Source organism: Simochromis diagramma, unplaced genomic scaffold (genome assembly GCF_900408965.1).
Source record: "Simochromis diagramma unplaced genomic scaffold, fSimDia1.1 OVJJ01000487.1, whole genome shotgun sequence".
Lineage (NCBI taxonomy): Eukaryota > Metazoa > Chordata > Actinopteri > Cichliformes > Cichlidae > Simochromis > Simochromis diagramma.
The window spans coordinates 7261426-7285123 of record NW_024387305.1 but is presented as its reverse complement, the minus strand read 5'-3'; the positions used below and the strand labels follow the sequence as shown (position 1 = coordinate 7285123).

Here is a 23698-nt window from a genome sequence, read left to right as displayed (position 1 = left end):
TTTAAAATCATTAGTCACTCAAGCATGTGTGTCTTTGCTCTGGCTGAAGAAGCCAAAAAGCCCCAAAGATTTTATTAAATTACCAGTACCTTGACCAGCTATATTCCACTACTTCCGATGTGTTTATTCTTTTGTTTTTGTTTGTTTTTTACAAATTAGTTATATAATATATGCATTTCTTCATTCATCCATCCATTTATTCATTTTCCTTCATCTTATTTTATTTGAAAAATTTGTGGATTGGAGGAATGTCTCTGTATTTAAATACATATGTGGACATAATAGTTGCAAAAACCGTGTGTATGTTCAGATCATGACAGGTGGGGTTTGTACAGGGAAATATCTGGAATTTTTCACATGTGCATTTAGAACAAAGGTTTCCTTTATTTGCATAAATGTGGCTGTTTGGTTTGCATAAAGATGTTCGGCTTCTTCTGCTGCTGTCCATCCTGTGCTGCAGGGTTACTGCACACATCCATACTGGATTTCTGCTTCAGTGCTGTAAGTAGTTGCAGTTCACATATGTACCACAAAGCGGCGCTGGTTTCATGTAGAAATGATGGAAACACACATAACAGACTTCAAACCTTTTCCATAGCTTTTTCTTTTTATTTTTTTTTTAGATTTTCTGTATAATTTATAAACCTTCCATGTTTCTCTGTGCAGGAATAAATAATGTTATTAATACTTCAATGTGAAATCAATGATTGGTCAGGATCCTGCTGGCTGCATAACAGTCAGAATTACAAACATGCATTTTACCCTTCATTATGCAGTTAACACATTATAACGTGACTCTGTAATAGCAGGGTTACACTGTTTACCAGCTACCGTCTGTCTTTGTGGAGTGTGCCTTTTCCCTTCTGTCAAAACAGCCAGATGAAGTTTTTGAACTTGAGCTGTTTGACCCGAGGGAATTGATGCATCTATTCTCTATTTATAACGCAGACAGGAGGTGTGCCATCACGCAGAGGCAAAGTGATTGGTCGGGATCCTCAGAGGACTCTTTGTGCTTCTGTAAATACGCAATACACATGGGGAACATAGTTGCATCTGCTCTGTGAAAACATGTATGCATGCAACCATCCACGCATTGATCTACCGAAATGAATTCTTTGGAGATTGCAGATGTGCTCATGCATGCCCTATATGCATACAAGAAGGAAAACAAATTCACGTGTATGCTTTAATGCCTATACACTTTCACAATGAAAGAGTTACAGCTTGCTGCTGGCACTCCCACATTATTGAAGCATACGTACGTATTTTCAAGATGTTCTGCACAAAATGAGCTTTTTCTTCCTTAAAGGTTCAAAGAAGCTCAACAAATACACACATATCATCCTAATATAAGTTTCCCACGAGAAGCTTTAAACTTCACGTTAACAGATACGGAGAGAACTGCCTCAGTTTTCTTTCATTTAAGAGTGAAAAGTGGCACATGTCAAATCACTACCCACAGACCTTTAATGCCTTAAAACTGGCTCATGGATAGCTTTTAGTCTGACATCTACTGACACAATAATTCAGATAGATAATGTAGATTTTATTGGACAAACAATGCAAGAGACACATGCAAGTGCACGCAATGATGTTGTTTTACAGAGTACAAGAATGCTGGGTTTTGAAAGTGTCACAAATATGTTTGTCATTAATAAATTAAGCAAAAATAAAACCCCAATTCTAAAAAAAAAAAAAAAAGTGATGCTGTGTAAAATCTAAATAAAAATAAAGTGTTATCATCTGAAATCTCATGAACCCATATTTTGTTCATAATAAAACAGAAAACATAAACAAAAATTTCAAGGGTATTTTGAATTTGATGCAACATATCACAAAAAGAGTTGAGACAGGGTCACGTTTACCCCCCTTTTTTAACATCGGCCTGTAAATGTCTGGGAACTCAGGAGACCATCTCAAGAGTCTTTTGAACTTCTCATACAAGATTCTAGCTGCTCAACAGTCCTGGATCTTCTTTCTATTATTTATCTTTTCACAATGTTTTCAAGTCAACGAACATCACCGCAAATGAAGCAAACGCACAGACACCGATGTTGTTTTTGTGACTGCTTTACTGGCACGTTTTTTAATAAGAATACATGAATGCAGTAATATTGCAATATATTTGCGATTACTATATGAGGCAGGAATGGTTCCACATGATAAGCAGTTAAGCAGAAATGAGAAGCAACAATATAAAAGTAATGTATGCATCACATAGTCTCCCTTTGTCCCACTTCAAGCCCCGGTTTGACTAATTTGCCATACTGCTCACCAGTTTCTCCAATGAGGATACCATTTCTGGTATGAAAGACTTTGGCCAAAGAGGGACTCATGGGTGAGGGGATATACTCGTCACAGTAGTCACCACCTAGGCTTGGTGCACACTCTACTTTATAGGAAAAGAATAATGTACCGTGATTAAGCATGCAGCTGTACTTAAACCAGCCTCTGCGTGGTTTAACCTGACACTGCCCAAGATGATCACTGTTCCAGTATCTATCCTCGTCGTATACATTTAACACCAATATGTCTTTCGTGTTAATAGTGATTGGTCCAAACTCAAATACCTCCGACCAACTGGGGTTATCATTGTTTGGTATAATAGCAGTGCGCCTTATCTGGTAACCATATTTAAGCTCTACTGAACCATCTGTCTGAGTACAGCAGTCACCATATAGATTCTTTGCATAAAGATTGAACACCTTCAATGTTGCACGACCTTTCCCAGCAGGACAGCAGTCCGACTTGATATTTTTATTACCATTACAGACACAAGCGCAAGGATCTCTTCTGCTGGATCTGGATCCAATCTTACAGGTTTCGGAACATTTTTTCATCAATGCGTTTTTCTTAATGTACTTTTCCACCTCTAGCTTCAGTCCCGCAATGGCATAATGGCTGCTTGGCAGAATCATGTGCATGGGCTTTATATTGTATCGGACCACATCAGGTATGGATTTAAGAGACTTGACCCAGTCCGTCATAACGGATGTTGATTGCCCTTGAAAGAGGATATCAGCTCCGTTAATGTGTCCACCAATGATCTCTGTGAATCGCTCACTAAATGTACTGCTGAAACTTTGCCCATGGTTCAACTTCCTTTTCATTGCCTCGCATTGTTTGTTCATGGTTTTAATGCTGGCAGAGTTCGCGAAACTAACTGAGGCCTCCACTGTGAGACAGTCGTTGACATCTGTAGCTGACAGGCCATTCATGGCCGCCTGACAGGTCTTGATGGAAGTGACGGCCTTCATTTCTCCTCCTAGATACACTTGTGTGATGTAATGTGTGCCATATGTCTCAACCAAATTCCGGTATAAATGCTTGGTTGCAGATGAATAATAAGGAAGGGCCTTCACAACCGATTGAAAATCATGACTCAGTGGAGGATTTGCTTTTAGTCTGTAACTGTAAAGGACAGAAATAAAACAAAAAATTAAAAAATGTAAGCAATAATATAATATAGGTAATAAAATTTTACCCATATGATAAAATACTGTGGATGAGTTTGTCTGTCTGCGAATAACATAACTACTGGAATAACATAGAAAGATTTGCATATATAGGACTGTTTACTATTTGTAGTTTTTAGGAATTGAATTAATTCTGTTCAAATACTCACCTGTAGAAGTTACACTTGACAGAATGGCGAAAGAAAGTGTAGCGATCTTGTTTTGACTTTTGCGTGGCGAAGGTAGATTCTTTGGAGTGGGAGCCTCCAAAACCAAGCCCAAGTCCAACGCTACCAGAAACAGGAATATCAAGGCCAACTTTCCAGTCATTGGACACAGATGATGTGGAATCATTAGCAAGCGTTTCAGCAGAATCATAGAGTGTACTGGAGACTGATAAACTGCACTTGGGGAACATTCTCCAGTCCAGCACGGCGACAGGGACCTTCTGTTTTACCTGATTCATGTAGCTGTTTCTGTACATTCTGCAAGTGCCATCTTGAAGTTTCCACGTTTCAGTGTCGATGACATAGGCGCCTTTTCTTTCCATCGTCACAATGTCAAAGCCTTCTCCAGCCAAGTTGTAACCAGGGACAAAGTGAGCCTTTTTGCACTCCTGTGGTGTACCAATGAAGCTCACACTGGATGAAAGGCACAGAGGGCTCCATGCCCAGCACAGGAGCAGGACATGCCACAGCCTTCCCATCTATATGAAGGAAATAAAGAACAATAGAAGGAAATATAATAAAAGGCAATACAAGTTAAAATCTTGGGAAATTCAAAGCCATGAAAACTGGAAAATCTCAGAGTTTCACAGAATGAAGGTTTTGGGTGTCTTACCATCAGCATTAACAGGAAGTTCTGTTTGATGCCTCAAAATGGACAGCTTAAGATATTAGTGTCCAGGAGGTGGAGTCTTGAAAGGGTGTTTAAAACTAGGTTCCAACAAATTTCTCACAAGTTTTACATTGAATCAGTTTTGTTCACACATTTTTACACACCTCACACACCCTCCATTAGGCGTTGACGATAATTAATTAAACTTCTGCTAAGAACTAGAAGAAGAAAGAAGGCGACTTGTTAAAGACAAATAAATAAATAGCCAGAGGGTCAAACAGAGACCAGAATGAGAGGTTGGAACATTATCACGCAATACCTGAAGTGTAAAGCAAATTATGGTGATGTTGATGATTATGTTTTGTGTATTTGATCTTCATGTTTGACCTCCTCCTTTTAAGTTGCTGTCAATATTTTTTGGTTATATATTCTGTAAAATATTTATTACATTTAACCTAAATGTTTTATAACATTAATTTTTTTATATCTACTTTATATCTAGAAACAAGGATTCAAGCAATTTATCATCCTTGAATCAAAAGTGAATGTTAAGTTGTAAATCTAATTGTAAATGTTCTATTTTGAATTCTGAACAGTACTGTATTGCAAATGGTTTTTCCCCTTTGGTTAATGCAAAGACTCACTGAAATTCAATGGCTAACAGCATAAAACTTATATTTTCTTGACAACACAGCATCATAACCCAGTAAAAAGCTTTGCTCTTGCAAACCTGTTGTGCAAACCATGAAAACAGAGTTTATTGCTGGCAAGCCCAGCTGCCAGAACTCTGTTGCAATTTGATACAATTTCTTATAATGTGATTTTGAAAGGATATTAATAGCTTACACACAGATGAGTGTTATCATTCCTTTTCTTACTGTACCTAATGTTTGATAAAAAATACAGACACATTCAGGCACAAGGAAATTCCAACATGCCTACCAGGATACGTACAAAGAATTTTGAAATATAAACCTGCTTGTCATGTTTATGAAGTACAATAGGAAAAGCATATTTTTATATATCCCGGATAAAAGAAACATTGGTGTTTTGTGGGGTGCGTCAGCTAGCTCACAGTTGGTTGGGCATTCAGATGGAGGTAGTTAGTGCCGTAATCAGCTTAAATAAGTTTCTGTTAACGTATTGTAGTAATAGCCCTCGAATCAGAGACTCGGACCCTTTGAACGGAGAGACACTCAGGACTTCTGTCCAGAGGTAACTGGGCTGAGCAGATGTTATTATAACATTGAATATTAAATAAACAGATGCAAGAGCAAGAATTCACACCAACACTTCACACCTCACCCTTACAAGTTCTTAAACACGCTGTTTATGTTCACAGAGCGCCGTTCAGTTGAAAATTAGTCCTGCATTTAGTTGACGCTTTGCAAATGTGTTGCACAGTTAAAGTCTTTTACAAAAGTTTTCATCTGTGTTTTCTTGTTTATGCAAAAATGACAGTTTCCGATACTCATCAGACAGTGTGGACTTCACAGGAGTCCCACATCAGGAACACACTTGTTTATTTGTTTGTTTGTTTTTCCATGTGCAAAATTTCAAGACAGGAAACAATGCTTCTAGAATGTGCATTAACGAGGGGCATATCATTGAAAACAATGTAATAAAATCGCAGGTCAAATGATGCCAAGTTTCAAAAATGTTAACGTTGTTGTCCTGGGAAGTGGTGGAGCGTCACTAGGCAGAATGACTCCAGAACAGTTCAAAATACTTGCGTATTTTACCTTCAAGCCACTTCATACTTACTTATCAAAAAATATAAGGAGGAAAAATACTCTTTACTGAGTTACATGTACGTGCCTATTTTCAGCTCTTTGGCTTTTTACTTCTTGAAAATAAGATTAAGAAACTCTTATATAACTAGTGACTTAATAAGAATTGTCTAAAAAGTAAAGGCTTTACAAACATTTTGTGAAAACTTCAATAATATTAGTATTATTACAATATTTCTCTGCTGTAATAGAAAAACTCATTGCTATAGGCTCTTGCATGCTCCAGGCTGATATGAGTATGAAGAATATGTAAATGGCAATAACCAACTAAAAGGTTTTAACCTTTTAGATCCTGTATCCTGATGTTGGGAAATTTACAACTTTGTGTTTCTGAATCTTATATATTGTTTTGTTTAATAGAATGTTTAATACTTTTAAACAATGGGGACTAAATTTTGTTATGCTGTTAAAAAAAAAACACCCACTGTCACTATGTGAGGATGTACTTGTTTTGTATCTTGTTTTGACTTTGGATGTTTTAGGAGATTAAGGACTCCTATGAGTTTTGTTTTTGTTTTTCAAATATGAGTAAATGTAAAATAATTTGACCAAATTGTGTTTATTTACAGGTTGGCTTAGTTCATTTGTTCCAGTGAAAGAAACTCTTAATTCTCCAGCATACCAAGACATTTTGGACAAATTCATGATCCCAACTTTGTGGGAACAGTTGGGGTTGGCCCTTTCCTGTTCCAACATGATTGAGCACCAGTGGACCAAACAAGGTCCATAAAGACATGGATGATGGTTGGTTTGGAAGAAATTGACTGACCTGCAAAGAGTCCTGACCCCAACCCAACAGAACACCTTTGAGTGGAATTAAAGTGGAGACTGCAAGCCAGGCCTTCTGTAACATCAGTGTGTGACCTCACAAATGCACTTATTGAAGAATCAATCAATCAATTTATTTATGAGCACATTTAAAAACAACACAGGTTGACCAAAGTGCTGTACATAGTAAACAAGTAAAAAGTAGATCAAACACACACAAAGAACAAAACAAAACTCAGTCACAATTAAAAGCTAGAGATTAAAAAATGTGGTTTTAAAAATGTCAAGGCTTGGAGAGATCCTAATTTCAAGAGGCAGACTGTTCCAAAGTTCGGGCGCAGCAATCGCAAAGGCCCGATCTCCTCTGTTTTTTAGCTTGCTTCTAGGAACAACTAGAAGCAACTTATCAGCTGACCTGAGAGTTCTATCGGGAGCATTTTTAGTTTAGAATGGTGAAAAATTCCCATAAACACATAAATTCCTCCTAAATCTCTCCAGAAAAGTTTAATCTGTTACAGGTGGAAAGGGTGACATCATATTAAACCCTATGGATTAAGAACAGGATGTCACCCAGGTTCATATGTGTGTGAAGGCAGACGAGTGAATATTTTTGTCAATGCAGTGTACGTAAAGGGAAAATCATCCTCTCATCTTGTTACTTTAATGAGTGTCCAGCAGGTGGCGCTGTTGATATAAATTTGCACTTTATGCTGATCTCATTTCTCAGTTATGGCACATGCATTACAAGCCTAGTGCAAAGAATTGACAAATATTTAACAACTTTTCCTGGCTTTTTAAGAATAGTAACTTTGTTTTTAGTTAAATAAAGTTATTATTTTTTTCAAATGTAATTTTTTTTTAAAAGAAATAGGTGAGTATTTGATCACAACCGTATGTTAACTAAATGATATGACACATACTGTATATTTTATATATCTGTTTGTGCAAACTTTGCGAGACAAAGTGATGACTGCCAACTGCATCAGCAAAATTGGATTTTTCCTGCTGCCATGTGAGGGTAAAAGATTCTGCTTCATTTTCTAAAAACATTATTAAAATTACAGAAGGAGCTCATTTGAACTGCCACATTTTCTTTTATAATATGACCACAATGGGTCACCAAACACAGTAATATGTGCAGACTTAATATATGAATCAATTGGACTGAAGCCATACAACTAATTGACATGAGTCATCTTAAGGGTTTTTTTTATATTATAAGGTTAAAAAAAACACACATAGCATATTAGATAGAGAGAATCACGGTGATCAGATGATTCCCTGTGAGTCAAACAGTTGGCGATAGTAAGAAAGAAGAAATCCCTTTGTGACGGAGGTGTGGTTTGCGGGCTCGAGGGACCGTGCCAAGAAGGCTGGCAGGGCAGCTGAAAACCAGTAATTGTGGTCTCTCTATTTCAGTTATGCCGGGACCTCGATGAGTGGGAGAACAGGTGGAGGACACAGGGCAGTGGAACAAGAATTGTAAATAAACCACGTGACTTGCAATGCTAAGTGATGTTACAAATTTTAATCCTGGCAACACTCGAGTCTTTACTGGTGTTTACATCCTTTTAACAGGAAGATCTGCTATGAATGGTGCAGAAGGCCAGGGAATAGAAAGCACAAACAACCAACGGAAAAGAAAGGAAAACACAAACTGTGGCAACGTTTAGATACAAGTTAATGGCGTGCAGCAGTGGCATGTAAACACAGCAGGACAAAAAGTGGTGAATGCAGAAGAATTTAATGCTAATAGATCAGTGGAAGTCCTCCAGCAGCCTGAGTCTATAGCAACATGACTAAGATATGTTTGAGGGTGAGCTGAATGACAAAGGATGGTTTGAACCCAAACTGGCAACTGGATCAACAAAATAGCGCTCTGGTTGTTTTTCTGGTTGCAAGGCACTATTCACCCCTCCACCCCCTCTGGTGCTTTTCTCGCCAGGCCTTTATCTCTGTAGCTATACTGTTTGTGGTTTGTCACATTTGCTGTGTGTCATTTTTCTTTTTCATCTTTTCTTTCTCTTAGCTTTTTCCTCACTCGAACACGTCCCTGACTCTTGTTCTGCTGGAGCTCTCCCCATGCTGAAATGGACTTATTCACTCTCCGCTATCACCAAGTGCTGCTCATAGGCGTTTTCTCTTGCAGGGACTTCATCTGTAAGTTGGCACTATGTAAATAAATAATAGTTTTAGTGAAATAAGTTTATAGTTCTCAGCAGCGGCTGTATTTCCTGAGGAGGCTGAGGAAATTTAGTATGTCGGCCAAGATCCTCTGCAGGTTCAAAGACCCCACACACCCCCAACACAGACTATTCACACTTCTGCCCTCGGGACGAAGGTTTAGAAGTGTGAAATCTAGAACATCTTGACTCAACAACTCCGTCTTCCCCACTGCTATCAGACTCTTGAACAGCTGACCTATTTTAAAAGTAATAACAATTTTTGCACATCAGGTCATCTTACATATCAAACCAGCATATTAACCTGAGATATTCAGCATAAAATCAGATTGTTATTTAGTCATCAACTCATTTCACATCAACAGCTGCTCTTACACTGACTGACTCGCCATACTTCTCCCCTGACGTTCCAAGAAGGACTCAGTTTCTGGAGTAGAAAACGTAAGCCAAAGAGGAGCTCATAGGACAGTGGTTCTTAATCTTGTTGGAGGTACCGAACCCCACCAGTTTCATATGCGCATTCACTGAACCCCTCTTTAGTGAAAAATAAAATATGATTTTTTTTTCAAATTCAAGACATAGATATGTTTTTTACTGGTGCACAAAATGAGCCATGCATGTCATGGCGGAGGCTCTGCCGAACCCCTGAGACCGACTCACCGAACCCCTAGGGTTCGATCGAACCCAGGTTAAGAACCACTGTCATAGGAGAAGGGATGTACTCCTACACCGATGCTGTAGAATCATTGACAAGACTTTCAACCGACTCATAGACCGTGCTGGAGACTTTCAGATTGCATTGGGGGAGGGTTCTCCAGTCCACCACAGCAGCAGGGACCTTCTGCTTCTCTCCATTCATGTAGCTGTTCTGGTACATCTTAGTGCCATTTCCAATCTTCCATGTTTCAGTGTCGATCACATAGGCACCTTTTCTCTCCATCGTCACGATGTCAAAGCCTTCGCCGCCCAAGTTGTAACCAGGGACAAAGTGAGCCTTTTCACACTTCTGTGGTGTACCAATGAAGCTCACACTGGAAGGAAGGCACAAGGGACTCCATGCCCAACACAGGAGCAGGACGTGCCACAGCTTTGCCATCTATATGAAAGAGTCAAACAATAAGAGAAGAAAAAAAACGATGGAGATAAACAAAGATTAATTAGTAGACTAAAACAATGATTGTCAGACTTCACAGGTTCACATTCGCATTACAGAAGTCATGAAAGTGTCACAACAAATAAGAGAGCATCGCAAATCAGTGTTAATAACATCAAGGACAAATCAAGCACAAATAAAGAATCAGAACAAGTGCACTAAAATGAGAATGTGCACAACTTAAAAAAATAATGCAAGGCAGGACTTAGCAGTCTTACCTTCAATGTTGACTCTGCTCTGATCAGCAGCTTCTGACCTATTTTATAGTTTTAATGTAGGGGTGGAGACCTGATCGCTAATCTCCCAAATATTAACTTAAGAACATCCAAGATAACAATGTGTGAATTTTACTTCCTTCCTACCTCACACACAGACAGTATCATCTTCATATTTTAATGGATGCCCAGTGGATGGTGCTGTAGACATAAATTGGACTTTCTGCGGCTCTTGTTTCTCAATTATGGGATATCCATTGCGAGGCTGATTCAACGAATTGAAAATAATTTGATTAATTTTCTTAACTGTCTTCAGTTAAAGAACCAAAAAAGTATTTCTATCTTAAAATGTTAAATATATAAAAATTATTGGAGATTAGTGGAGATTATTGTGGACTTCAGGAAGCACACAGCTCCACTCCCCCCCCATCATCCTGTCTGACACCCCCATCACCTCTGTGGACTCATTCCGCTTCCTGGGTACCACCATCACCCAGGACATGAAGTGGGAGCCCACCATCACCTCCGTCATCAAGAAAGCCCAGCAGAGGATGTACTTCCTGAGGCAGCTGAAGAAATTCAACCTGCCAACACGGACGATGATGCAGTTCTACACTGCAATCATCGAGTCCATCCTCACCTCCTCCATCACCGTGTGGTACGCTGGAGCCACTATCAGGGACAAACAGAGACTGCAGCGTGTTGTGCGCTCTGCTGAGAAGGTGATTAGCTGCGGACTCCCACCTCTGCAGGACCTGTACACCTCCAGGACACTGGGGCGTGCAGCTCGGATCTCAGCTGACCCTTCTCACCCTGGACACAGTCTGTTTGACCTGCTCCCCTCAGGCAGGAGGCTCCGGTCCATTCGCACCAGAACCTCTCGGCATAAGAGCAGTTTCTTCCCCTCTGCTGTTGGACACATGAACAATAACCGTACGACTGTTCCCACCACTAACACATGACCCTACGCTGTGTTCACTGCATCATTCCATGTTTGGCACTGATCACCACCTGCACTCATGTATATATCATGTATATATCTATCTACTTAGCACTTTTAATTCTTATTCTTATTTTTATTTTCATGTCTATTTAAGCGTAATTTATGACACTATGTTTGCACTGAAGCACCGCAGCAATTTCCTAATGTTGTAAACCTGCTCAACATTTGGCAATAAAACCCTTTCTGATTCTGATTCTGATTCTGATTAATAATGTGACTGCTCCATAAAACCATATTTCAAGGCTAAAGGCTAAGGCTTTGCAACACAAAGTGATGATTGCCAACTGCATAAACAAAATTAGATTTTTCCTGCTGGAAATTTTAAAAGAATTTAAAAAAAATCCCACAAACTATGGCAAAGTTTAGATACAAGCTAATGACATGAAGTAGTCTCATATACACACATTATGAGCAAAAAGTGGTGATTGCAGAAGAAACTGATGCTAATAAATCAGTGGAAGTCCCCTTGAAGCACACGTCTATAGCAAGGAGGTGGAGACTGAGAGTGACTCGTGCCATCGTTCCCACCTGTCTGAAGGCCTCCACCATCATTCCCGTCCCCCAAAAGACTGGTATAGACAGCCTCAGTGACTACTCACCTATAGCCCTCATACCTGTAGTCATTAAGTGTTTCGAGCGGATAGTCTCTCAGCACATCAGACATTGTCTACCCCGCTCCCTTGACCACCACCAGTTTGCTTACAGAGCAAATTAGTCCACAGAGGATGCCGTCACCGTCTCCCTTCACGGAGCACTGACCCATCTGGAGAACAGGAAGAGCAATGTGGCGATTCTCTTCGTGGACTACAGCTCAGCATTCAACACCATGATCTCAGACATCTTCGCCACCTTCAAATCCCTCCCTGACACCTGCCTCTGGATCAAAGATTTCCTCGTGGCCTCAATCAGTCCGATCCCCCCCAGCTGTCATTCAGAACTGGATCCCAGCAGGGCTGTGTTCTCAACCCCCTACTGCAGGGTTAGGCAACTCCAGGCCTCGAGGGCCGGTGTCCTGCAGGTTTTACATATCACAGTGGGTCAACACATTTTAATCAAATGATTAATTCATTATCAGACCTCTGGAAAACGTCAAGACATGTTGAGGAGGTAATTTAGTAATTTGAATCAGCTGTGTTGAATCAAGGACACATCTAAAACCTGCAGGACACCAGCACTCGAGGCCCGGAGTTGCCTACCCCTGCCCTACTGTATGCATTGTACACATATGACTGCACACCAACCCACCCAAACAACATCATCGTCAAGTACGCCGATGACACCACCATGGTTGGGCTCATGATGGTGATGAGACAGCGTACAGGGCCAAGGTAGAGATCTTGTCCCACTGGTGCTCAGGAGGCACAGACAGGTGCATTGCCCTCTCATTATAAATGGCGAACAGGCAGAATCTGTAAATACTAAATACAAGTGTGTCTTAAAGCTGGCTGGGCCTTAAGGACCATTGTTTTGGTTTAGTTTGTTTTTTTCTGATCACCATATGTCACCTGCACCTTCTGTTGCAGACACAAGCACAAGGATCTCTTAAATTTGATCTACATCCAATCTTACATATTTCTTAATGTGCTGTAGTGTGCAGGGACTTTGAGATGTATCAGACCACACCAGTTGTGGGTTTAAATGTGCTGAGCCCATTTTTGAATAGAGATGATTCTAATTGGATATCAGCTCCATTATTGTCTCCACTAATGACCTCTGTGTGTTTCTCATTAAATTTACTCATTAAACTTGATAAATATATAAATAACAGGAATAAAACAGACAAGAAATGTTCTTAGTTTTAATTGTGGTCAGTTTGGTGCAAATTCTGATTGTAAAGGCTGTCATCTTGTAGATATCCCAATGTGTTGCCGGTAATAACTTTTTTGCACCAGACAAATGTTCACTATATTATAAAACTTAATAAAAACAATAAAAACTAAAACTAATACTGAAACCAGTAAACACTGAAAGGTAACTGAACAGTAAAAAATAAAAATAAAAAGCAGAAGTAGCTATCTCATTGTGGCACATAGAAAACTTAGCACACATACTTGTAACATGATTCAGTGACCACGACTCCTTGCTCTCACACCACATTAACCAAACTGTCTGTTTTAGTTTATCTCTCACATGTTTAAGTACTTCACACTGAGACTCATGCCTGACTCATTTACTTGAATGAGGAAGCTTCATTTTGCAGGAGATCTTATCAGTTTTCTAATAAAATGCTTTTATGTGTGACGATATTAAAAACATCATTTTATTTATATTTATTCTTTATGTTGCATATTAAGGTTTTAACTATATGTCCTTCTACAATAAAACTGCTGAAACCAGTTCCTGATAAGGAAGCAACCTTCAGTAACCTGACATTCTTTCTGATTCTGATTCCAGACTAATGCGTTCTTGTCTGTAAGGCCGTTGTGCATGTGTTTTGCTTTGAGGCAGCTGTTGTGATTTAGCACTATATAAATAAAATTAAATTGAACTGAATTTCAGCTGTGCACTATATAAAACAGCTCACATTTAAATAAATGTGTCACTCTTTTAAAGGTTCGTACCACTTCCTCTGTAAATTTATTTCACTTCACAATATTCTTTGCATACATTTTTGCTGTTAAGTGTACAGAATCATTGTTATTTTTATTGAGTAGGCAATAAAAGTGAATGAAGTCTGCTTTCTTTTCTACTGTTAACACCGCACTGGTTTGAGTCTTGATAATAGAAAAAGGACTTTTCAAATTTACATCTATCAGTGCTTTGAGCATGAGATTCTCCAGCAAATCCCTATTGATGATTTGCATATGACACTATTTAGCAGTAAGTATGTAGTCATTCAGAGTTTATCATCCAGGGCAGTGGTCACCCTATGATCAGAAGGTCAGGGGTTCGAATCCACTGAACGGCTACCCTGAGGTACCCCCGAGCAAGGTACCGTCCCTACACACTGCTCCCCGGGCGCTGGACTGGTGGATGCCCATTGCTTCACTGAGTGAATGGGTTAAATGCAGATGACTAATTTCCCTATGGGGATTAATAAAGTATACATAGTATTGCAATGAAGTGCTAATAGCATTCAGAGTTAAAAGTAAAAAGGCCCATGACAGTCATCTCAAGGGAACGCCCTATCTTCTCTGTTCATACTGAAACTGTTGAGTCAAAACTTTATCAGCTCTTTATCCTCTCAAAGATAATTGAGTTTCATGGGAGTTTTGCCCAACCAGTGTAGGGTGTACAGGAGAAAGCATTCGATCGTGTCCCTCGGGTTTCCTTTATGGACAGGATTTTTAGGCATAGCCAAGTGGCGGAAGGCTTTCACTTGGGTGGTCTCAGAATCTCATCTCTGCTTTTCGTGGATGATGTGCCTCTGTTGGCTTCATCGGGTGATGGCTTCACCCGATGAAGTCGAGTGCAGTCGAGTATGAAGCGGTGGGAACAAGAATCAGCACCTCCAAATTGGAGGCCATGTTCCTCAGCTGGAATAGGATACCTCCTGGGCACCTCCTGGGTGAGGTGTTCTGGGCATGTCCCACCAGGAGGAGGCCCCGGGGTAGGCCCAGGACACACTGGAGAGATTTTATCTCTTGGCTTGCCTGGGAATGCCTTGGTGTTCCCCCGTACAAGCTGGAGGAGGTGTCTGGGCAGAGGGAGGTCTGGGCTTCTCTACTTAGGCTGCTGGTCCCCACAACCTGATCCCAGATTAGCGGAAGAAGATGGATGGATGGACAGTCTTTGACTTGAAGAAATTTATTTAACATTTAAACCTATTTTCTGCATATTCCAGCATATAAAATAAAATATTTTTTTTATGTTTACACTCACTCTTTCAAATAGATGCAAGTAAAACACAGCAAAAAATAGATAAAATCAAAGAGTCGGCGGCACTAAGTCCTGTTGTTCTTAAATCTATTTTCACCTGTTTAGAAGAAGTGGAGCAGTCGGAGATTTGCCCGGGGGGGGATCCGGGGGTTTCTCGGGGAATTTCACATCCTCGTGGCAGCATGCTATGTGTTTGCTCACATTTGCAGTTAAATTTTTCTCTGTAGAAAGAAGTTTTCCTCCCAAGTAGAGTGTACAGGATGCTAATGTTTTTGTCACTTTTTACGGAATCAGGCTCAAAGTAAGGTCAGTACTTCCACACATTAAACGCTACATGGTCATACTCTCTAGTAGTAGTAATCTAATTACTTTATTGCAATAGTAATCCCTTACTTTACTTATTACTTGAAAAAAGTAATTGGATTACAGTAATGTGTTACTTGTAACACGTTACTGCCCATGTCTGCTGGTTATCACTAAGACTTGGTGCACACGCTAAAATGTAGGAAAAGAAGAAAGTTCCATGATTCAGCATGCAGCTGTCACTCAACTTCCCTGCTCGTAGATCGAGATTAACTCGTCTGTCCCAAATCGAGTCAGAATTATCAACATTAAAGGAGTCACTTCTCCAAACTAATACTGAGGATATCTCTAATTCTATTCTAAAACTAAAACTTCAATACAATCAGATTTGGAATCCAAGTCGAAAGCAATATTCTTAACTTTGAATTAGGAGATAAACCCCATAAATTACTTGCCAGACAATTAAAAGATGTCCAAGCCCAATGGACCAAACATAAAATTGTCTCCTCTACCGGCATTTTAATTCCTGACCCAAAGGTCAGGATTTTTTTTTTTTTTTTTTTAAAGAAGAAACTGAACAAACAGTTACCAATATAAACTTGCAATAAAAAGTTTGTAAGTCGATTAGTTTTATTTTTATGTAAAAAGGATCTTATTCAGGGGGCTTGTTTTGATGTCTTTGTTTTTGTATATTTTTAATACATGATTACTTTATGTCTTTGTTTCATCTATGTCAATAGCTCAGTAGGTAGAGCATTTGCCCCATGATTGGAAGATTGAGGGTTCAAATCCACTGAACGGCTAACCTGAGGTACCACTGAGCAATTTACCCTCCCTACACACTTCTCCTCTGGTGCTGAACTGGTGGCTGCCCACTGCTTCCCTGAATGAATGGGTTAAATGCTGAGAATAATTTCCCAATAGGAGATGAATAAAGTATAAGAAACAAATACTTCATAGTCCTTTCCTTTGAAACTGGTGAAACCCTTGTAGATTCATTACTGTTTCTGTTTAAACTCCTGATGGCCACGAGGTTATATATGAGTCTCCTAGTATTAGAGTTAATGATGGGTTGTTTCGATAAGATGCTAAATTGGATGTTTCTGCTTCTGGCAGAAACATTTACTTGTGTTTAAGGTGAATGTTAGATTCAATTCAATATTCTAATCTTTTTATATAGATGACACACTTTTGCACTCTCTATGCAAAAAATGGATAGAAAACCCTTCATTGCCGTGTTATATCAAAACCAAAAAAATAACGCAATATTTTTTTTGAATACTTAAAAGAAACACAGGCGTTGTCGTTGCTGATGCTTTATTGCTAGATAGTTGAAATTGAAACAATATGGAAAAAGAAGCATAGGAAGTGCATTACAGTTCTGAGTTCAAAAAAATATTTTTTCACATAAAAGTCAAAGACAGAATGCCATGAAGTACAAGCACATAGATATTCAGCATGTCGTCAAATCCATACCGACTTCTTTCCTAACAACAACATGTGGCTTTAAAGTCTCTCATTGGCTGGCTTCTCATACTTATTCCCCATCTTTCCAAGAAGAACCCCATTTCTGGTATGAAAAACCTCAGCCAAAGACGGGCTCATAGCCGAGGGGATATACTCCTGACACTGGTTCCCACTAAGACTTGGTGCACACTCTATGATGTAGGAAAAGAAGAAGGTCCCATGATTCAGCATGCAGCTGTCGCTCACATTCCCTGCTCGCAGATCAAATGAACACTCGCCTAACAGATCACTGTTCCAGTAACTGTCCTCATCATACACAGCAAATGTAAGTTTATCTTTCGTGTTGATGGTGATGGTTCCAAACTCAAATGTTTCTCTCCATTTAGGGTTGTCATCATTACTTATAATATCAGTGCGCTTTTTCTGATCACCATATGTCACCTTCACTGAACCATCTGTCTGAGTCCACTTGTCACCATACAGACCCTTTGCATAAAGTTTGAACACCTTTAAGGTTGCCAGACCTTTCCCAGCAGGACAGCAGTTTGACTTGATGTTCTGGTTACTGTTGCAGACACAAGCACAAGGATCTCTTGCGTTTGATCGGTGCCCAATTTTACAGGTTTCTGAACATTTCTTCAGCACTGCATTTTTCTTAATGTACTGCTCCACTTCTCGCTTCAGTCCTGCCCTGGCAGGATGATTTAATGGCAGTATGGTGTGTAGGGGTTTTAAGTTGTATTGGACCACATCAGGGATACTTTTAAGAGAAATGAGCCAGTTTTTATAGACCGAGGGGTCAGATTGGCCTACAAAGAGGATATCACCTCCATCAATATCTCCACCAATGACCTCTGTGCGCCGCTCATTAAATGAACTGCTGAAACTTTGATTAGACCCTAACATCTTTTTCTTTCTCTGACAGTGTTCATACTCTGCTTTAATACGGGCAGAATTTGCAAAAGTAGCTGAAGCTTCAACTGACAAACAGTCACTAACATCAGTATCTGTTAGTCCATTCATTGTAGCCATGCAGGTCTTGACAGCAGTGGATGCTTTAATTTCACCTCCAAGAGACACTTGTGTGATGTAATGTGTTCCATAAGTGTCAATCAGATTGTGATATAATGGCGCAGTTTTAGAGGAATAAGGGGGAATGGAGTCAACTGCCGGCTTGAATTCCTGACTCAAAGGAGGACTTGTTGCCAGTCTGTAGCTGTGGAACGGAAAAGCATATAGATAAGTTTAACTTAATTGTGAAGATGGCCAGTATTTGTATAGCGCTTTACTAGTCCCTAAGGACCCAAAGCTCATGTACATACACACACACAGGTGATGGCAAGCTACATTGTCCGAGCCAGGGCTCGAACCGGCAACCTTCCGATTACAAGGCGAACTCCCAACTGCAGCTTCAGAGTCTGTGCGATGTTGACTTTCAGCACCCAAAGGCATGTCTGCATATGTGAATGAGCTGCGCTTTGTGTTTAAATTTTTGGGGGAATCCGTTTACCTGTTCTCATTTGCTGTTTTAGCTGTTTGGTGGTTGCTGAAATAGTGTTGTGAGCGTTAACCTGAGATACTTGCGTCTCTGGCAAAATTCAGGATTTAATAAATCGATATTGCATTATTTAAACTAAAATCTTGAATCGGGAAAATCAATTTTTTAAACGCACTCTTTTCACATCGTACAACATGTTAATACACAACTTATAAAATGATATGATATTCCAGTACACTCCAGATCTGTATGTATGTGTTCTGGGTGACCTTATGGGGGGGAAAGTGTTTAACATCAATGCAGTAAATGCAATAAATACTTCAGTGACACAGAAACCATTTGATTTTAAATCACGCTTGATGCTAAACTAAAAAAAAAAGATACATTAAAAAAATTAATGAATTAAAAATCATCAGCAAATTACTCAAATAAGAAAAATATCCACTGACATACTCACCCATAGAATTTACAGTTGATCGAATGGTGTAAGAAGGTGTAGCGGTCTTGTTTTGACTTTTTCATAGCAAAGGTGGAATCTCTTGAGTGAGAACCTCCAAAGCCAACCCCAACTGTTACTGAAGGATCTACCGGGATGTCAAGGCCAATTTTCCAGTTGTTGGATACAGATGATGTCGAGTCATTGACAAGAGTTTCAACAGAATCATAGACCACACTGGAGACCTTCAAACTGCACTTGGGCAGGGTTCTCCAGTCCACCACAGCAACAGGGACCTTCTGCTTCTCTCCATTCATGTAGCTGTTTTTGTACATTCTGCAAGTGCCATCTTGAAGTTTCCATGTTTCAGTGTCGATCACATAGGCGCCTTTTCTCTCCATCGTCACAATGTCAAAGCCTTCACCACCCAAGTTGTAACCAGGGACAAAGTGAGCCTTTTCACACTCCTGTGGTGTACCAATGAAGCTCACACTGGATGGAAGGCACAGGGGACTCCATGCCCAACACAGGAGCAGGACGTGCCACAGCTTTGCCATCTGAATGGAATCATTTAACAATGAGAGGAGATTAAAAAGGAAAGTTAAACAGTGCAAAATTCCATTCCAGCTTTCTTAGGGCGAGAGGCAGGGTACACCCTGGACAGGTCGCCAGTCTGTCACAGGGCTAACACACAGACAACCATTCACACTCATATTCAAACCTATGCACCATTTAGAGTTACCAATTAACTTATCCCCACTAGCTGCATGTCTTTGGACTGTAGGAGGAAGCCGGAGTACCCAGAAAGAACCTACGCAAACATGGGGAGAACATGCAAACACCACACAGAAAGACCCTGGACTGATGGTGGAATTCAACTCGGGACCTTATTGCTGTGAAGCAACAGTGTTAACCACCATGTCACCGTGTTGCCCCCCAGTGTAAACTTAAATACCCAAAATATCCAATATACTTCACCCAAAGTTCTTATCATTTCTGATTGCATTTGATTTGCTTATGTGAAGTATGTGCAGGTACCACTTTGGTGAATTTACCGCTAGCGAGCAGTCAACATATACAGTGGCTTGCAAAAGTATTCGCCCCCTTGAACTTTCCCACATTTTGTCACATCACAGCCACAAACATGAATCAATTTTATTGGAATTCCACGTGAAAGACCAACACAAAGTGGTGTACACGTGAGAAGTGGAACGAAAATCATACTTGATTCCAAACATTTTTTACAAATAAATAACTGAAAAGTGGGGTGTCCGTAATTATTCAGCCCCCTTTAGTCTGAGTGCAGTCAGTTGCCCATAGACATTGCCTGATGAGTGTTAATGACTAAATAGAGTGCACCTGTGTGTAATCTAATGTCAGTACAAATACAGCTCAGGTGGGGGAATCTAATAACAAAACGTAAAACGTTTTGCATTTATCTTTAAAGCCCACATCATATTTTTGGACACCACTCAGGCAGCCAGCAATTTAGTTAGAATATTTGGCTAAACATGTTACTCTACTTTTAAACAACTAAGAACATATAATATTTCACGATTACAAAATAAACTGTAAGCAGTTGAATTTTGAAATAACTCTTGTTTTGCATAGTTTTGTTATATTAACCATCTTATCTAGTTTCTACTGGTCATGCAGTGATTTCATGCACCTCCACGGGAGCATGACCACTATTTTCAGAGCCACTACACTAAAGTATTAACCAAAGGACAAAAAGACAATCATATGGAACAAAGGACTTGTTGGTCTTACCTTGACAGCTGTCAGAAAGCTTTGGTCAGTACCTTCTATTATCTTACCTAGAGGGTAGTAAAGATGAAAGAGTGAAGTTTTAGATGCACCACGCTCTTTTATACCTCACGATTTTAACACCCACAATCCAGCAATGATGTGTTTTACTTCTTTCACACCTATTTCACACATGGGGAAGCTGTCTTTTTATGGCTTGTTAATACATAATAGTAAGCGAAGTAAAAATATACATACAGTCATTTGAGAAAGAAAATGTTCTGAGAAGTGTACAAAATTCTGTGGAAAGAAATATGTACACCCTTATAAAACCACATTTAGCAGCAAATTCTTGCAGTAATTGTTTCATATATGGCTTTAATGGTCCTTCACATCATTTTGAAAGAATTCTAGCTCACGTTGGAGCCTTGAAAATTTTTTATCATGTATATACCCACACACATATATAGCCAGGGTCAAAAGTCAAAGTCAGCTTTATTGTCAAAGACCATACACAGGAATTTGAAATAGCAATGCTCCCATGGCCCTGAGTGTACACTAAAAATATAAAGATAAAAAAGTAAAAAAAATAAAATAAAATAAAAGTCTTATGTACAACACAATACGGTACTTAATTATTTAAACAGTAGTGTCCAAAGCAATCATAGTAAATGTGGGCAAGTGCATGTGCAGTGGGAGTGGGGCAGTCAGTGAAAGGGCAATGGTGGTGGGTCAGAGTCGAATGTTTGGGGGGATGGGGGGGGGTTCAGAGGAAATAAGTGAATGCAGGTCTGGAGATCATGAGTGTGAGAGCAGGGGAGTGAATTCAGCATCCTGACTGATGGAGGAAGCTGTCTTTCAGTCTGCTTGTTTTGGCCCGGAGGCTCTCAGTCTCCTTCCTATTCAGCAAACTGAAGAAGCTATTGGACATATGAGTGAAGTCACCTGTGATGCAGAGGGCTTTCCAGATGAGGCGGGTGCAGTAGATGTCCTGGAGGGAGGGAAAAGAAGTACCCATGATCCCCGCTGCTCTCACTACCCGTTGTAACTTTTTTTCAGCAGTGTTGGCAAAGGTATGAAAATGCACAGGAAAATCCGACGTGCATGGCAAACTTCATCAACAGCATTTAGGGAGGAATAAACACACATCAGCCTTCGGCCATTTTTGATGAACGCATACGCCCCCTAGAGCGCGCTAACTTTATTAACAGCCACACAAATGTAAAGCACACATCAAACATAAATAAACCATTTGACTGTCTCCATAATTGAGAGACTTGAGCTGAAGCTAGGATGCTCTCAATGGTGCCTCTGTAGAAGGTTGTAGGGGTTGAGGCTCTTGCTCTCCTCAGTTTGCGGAGGAAGTAGAGTTGCTGTTGAACTTTACTGACCAGTGATGCAGTATTTTTTGACCAGGAGAGATCTTCTGAGATGTGTGCACCCAGGTAAGGCAAGGCAAGTTTATTTATATAGCACAATTCAACAGCAAGGTGATTCAAAGTGCTTTACAGAGACATTAAAAAACAGAAACAAATAAAAAGCATGATTAAAAAAATTTTTTTAAAAAGAGTACGTTTTAAATTTTAAGCTTAAAAGTAAAACAGTGTGGATTTGGTGCTTTATTCAAATGCAGAATAGGTGAGTCTTCAACCTGCATTTAAATAAACTGAGTGTTTCAGCTGATCTGAGGCTTTCTGGGAGTTTGTTCCAGATATATGGAGCATAAAAGCTGAATGCAGCTTCTCCGTGTCTGGTTCTGACTCTGGGAACTGATAAAAGACCGGATCCAGATGACCTGAGGGATCTGGAAGGTTCATACTGGGTCAGGAGGTCACTGATGTATTTTGGTCCTAAACCATTCAGAGCTTTATAGACCAGCATCAGAACTTTAAAGTCTATCCTCTGATGGACAGGCAGCCAGTGTAAAGACCTCAGAGCTGGACTGACGTGGTCCACTTTTTTGGTCTTAGTGAGGACTCAAGCAGCAGAGTTCTGAATGAGCTGTAGTTGTCTGACTGATTTTTTAGGTAGACCTGTAAAGATGCTGTTGCAGTAATCAACAGAAAGATGAATGCATGGACTAGTTTTTCCAGGTCCTGTTGAGACATCAGATCTTTTATCCTTGAAATATTCTTGAGGTGATAGTAAGATGATTTTGTTATTGTCCTAATGTGTTTTTCTAAACTTAGAAAAACACATCACAACTACTGCATCCATCACTACACCCAAATTTCTCGCTGGTTGGTGGTTTTTAGGTGTATAGATTGAAGTTTTCTAGTGACCTGTAATCGTTTTTCTTTGGCTCCAAAGACTGTTACTTCCTTTTATTTATTTGGTTTTTTTTGTTTAGCTGGAGACGATTGTGGCACAACCAGTCATTAATTCCCTCAGTGCATTTACCAAGAGCCTGTACAGGGCCTCGGTCTCCTGGTGACATTGTGATATATATTTGTGTGTCATCTGCATAGCTGTGATAGTTTATTTTGTTGTTCTTTATAATCTGTGCCAGTGGGAGCATGTAAATGTTAAACAGAAGAGGTTCCAAGATGGAACCTTGGGGAACTCCACATGTGATACTTGTCTGCTCAGATGTGAAGTTACCTATTGATACAAAGTATTTCCTGTTTTCTAAGTATGTTTTGAACCAGTTTAGTACAGTTCCTGAAAAACCTGCCCAGTTCTCCAGTCGTTTGAGTAATATGTTATGGTCAACTGTATCAAATGCTGCACTGAGATCCAGTAAAACTAAGACTGACATTTTTCCACTGTCTGTATTCAGACATATGTCATTAAACACTTTGGTCAGAGCAGTTTCAGTGCTGTGGTTCTGTCTAAAACCTGACTGGAAGGCATCATAGCAGTTATTCTGTTTTAAGAAGTAATTGAGCTGTTGAGAAACTGCTTTTTCAATTATCTTACTTAGAAACGGGAGATTTGAGATCGGCCTGTTAGCTGTCAAGATTGTCCTTTTTCAGTATAGGTTTAATTACAGCAGGTTTTAGTGGTTCTGGAAACACACCTGACA

General features: G+C 39.7%; 2 protein-coding genes across 2 annotated transcripts; both read right to left on the bottom strand.

Moving 5' to 3' along the window:
* Window positions 1-1525: 1525 nt before the first annotated feature.
* On the bottom strand, window positions 1526-4388 carry LOC120717040 (perforin-1-like). Its single transcript, XM_040004839.1, has 3 exons — window positions 4296-4388; window positions 3626-4161; window positions 1526-3411 (listed from the first exon to the last, which is right to left on the bottom strand). The coding sequence occupies exons 1-3, from the start codon at window positions 4302-4304 to the stop codon at window positions 2214-2216; spliced, it is 1743 nt and encodes a 580-aa protein (XP_039860773.1). The 5' UTR covers window positions 4305-4388; the 3' UTR covers window positions 1526-2213.
* A 12447-nt stretch (window positions 4389-16835) lies between these two features.
* LOC120717042 (perforin-1-like) lies at window positions 16836-19516 on the bottom strand. Its single transcript, XM_040004841.1, has 2 exons — window positions 18949-19516; window positions 16836-18209 (listed from the first exon to the last, which is right to left on the bottom strand). The coding sequence occupies exons 1-2, from the start codon at window positions 19482-19484 to the stop codon at window positions 17033-17035; spliced, it is 1713 nt and encodes a 570-aa protein (XP_039860775.1). The 5' UTR covers window positions 19485-19516; the 3' UTR covers window positions 16836-17032.
* Between the last annotated feature and the right edge of the window lie 4182 nt (window positions 19517-23698).

Coding starts and splice junctions, on each gene's coding strand:
- LOC120717042 (XM_040004841.1), bottom strand. CDS start 19,484: ATGGCAAAGCTGTGGCACGTCCTGCTCCTGTGTTGGGCATGGAGTCCC. Junction 18,210..18,948: donor ATCAACTGTAAATTCTATGG/GTGAGTATGTCA, acceptor TCCGTTCCACAG/CTACAGACTGGCAACAAGTC.
- LOC120717040 (XM_040004839.1), bottom strand. Junction 3,412..3,625: donor GTCAAGTGTAACTTCTACAG/GTGAGTATTTGA, acceptor TGTCCTTTACAG/TTACAGACTAAAAGCAAATC.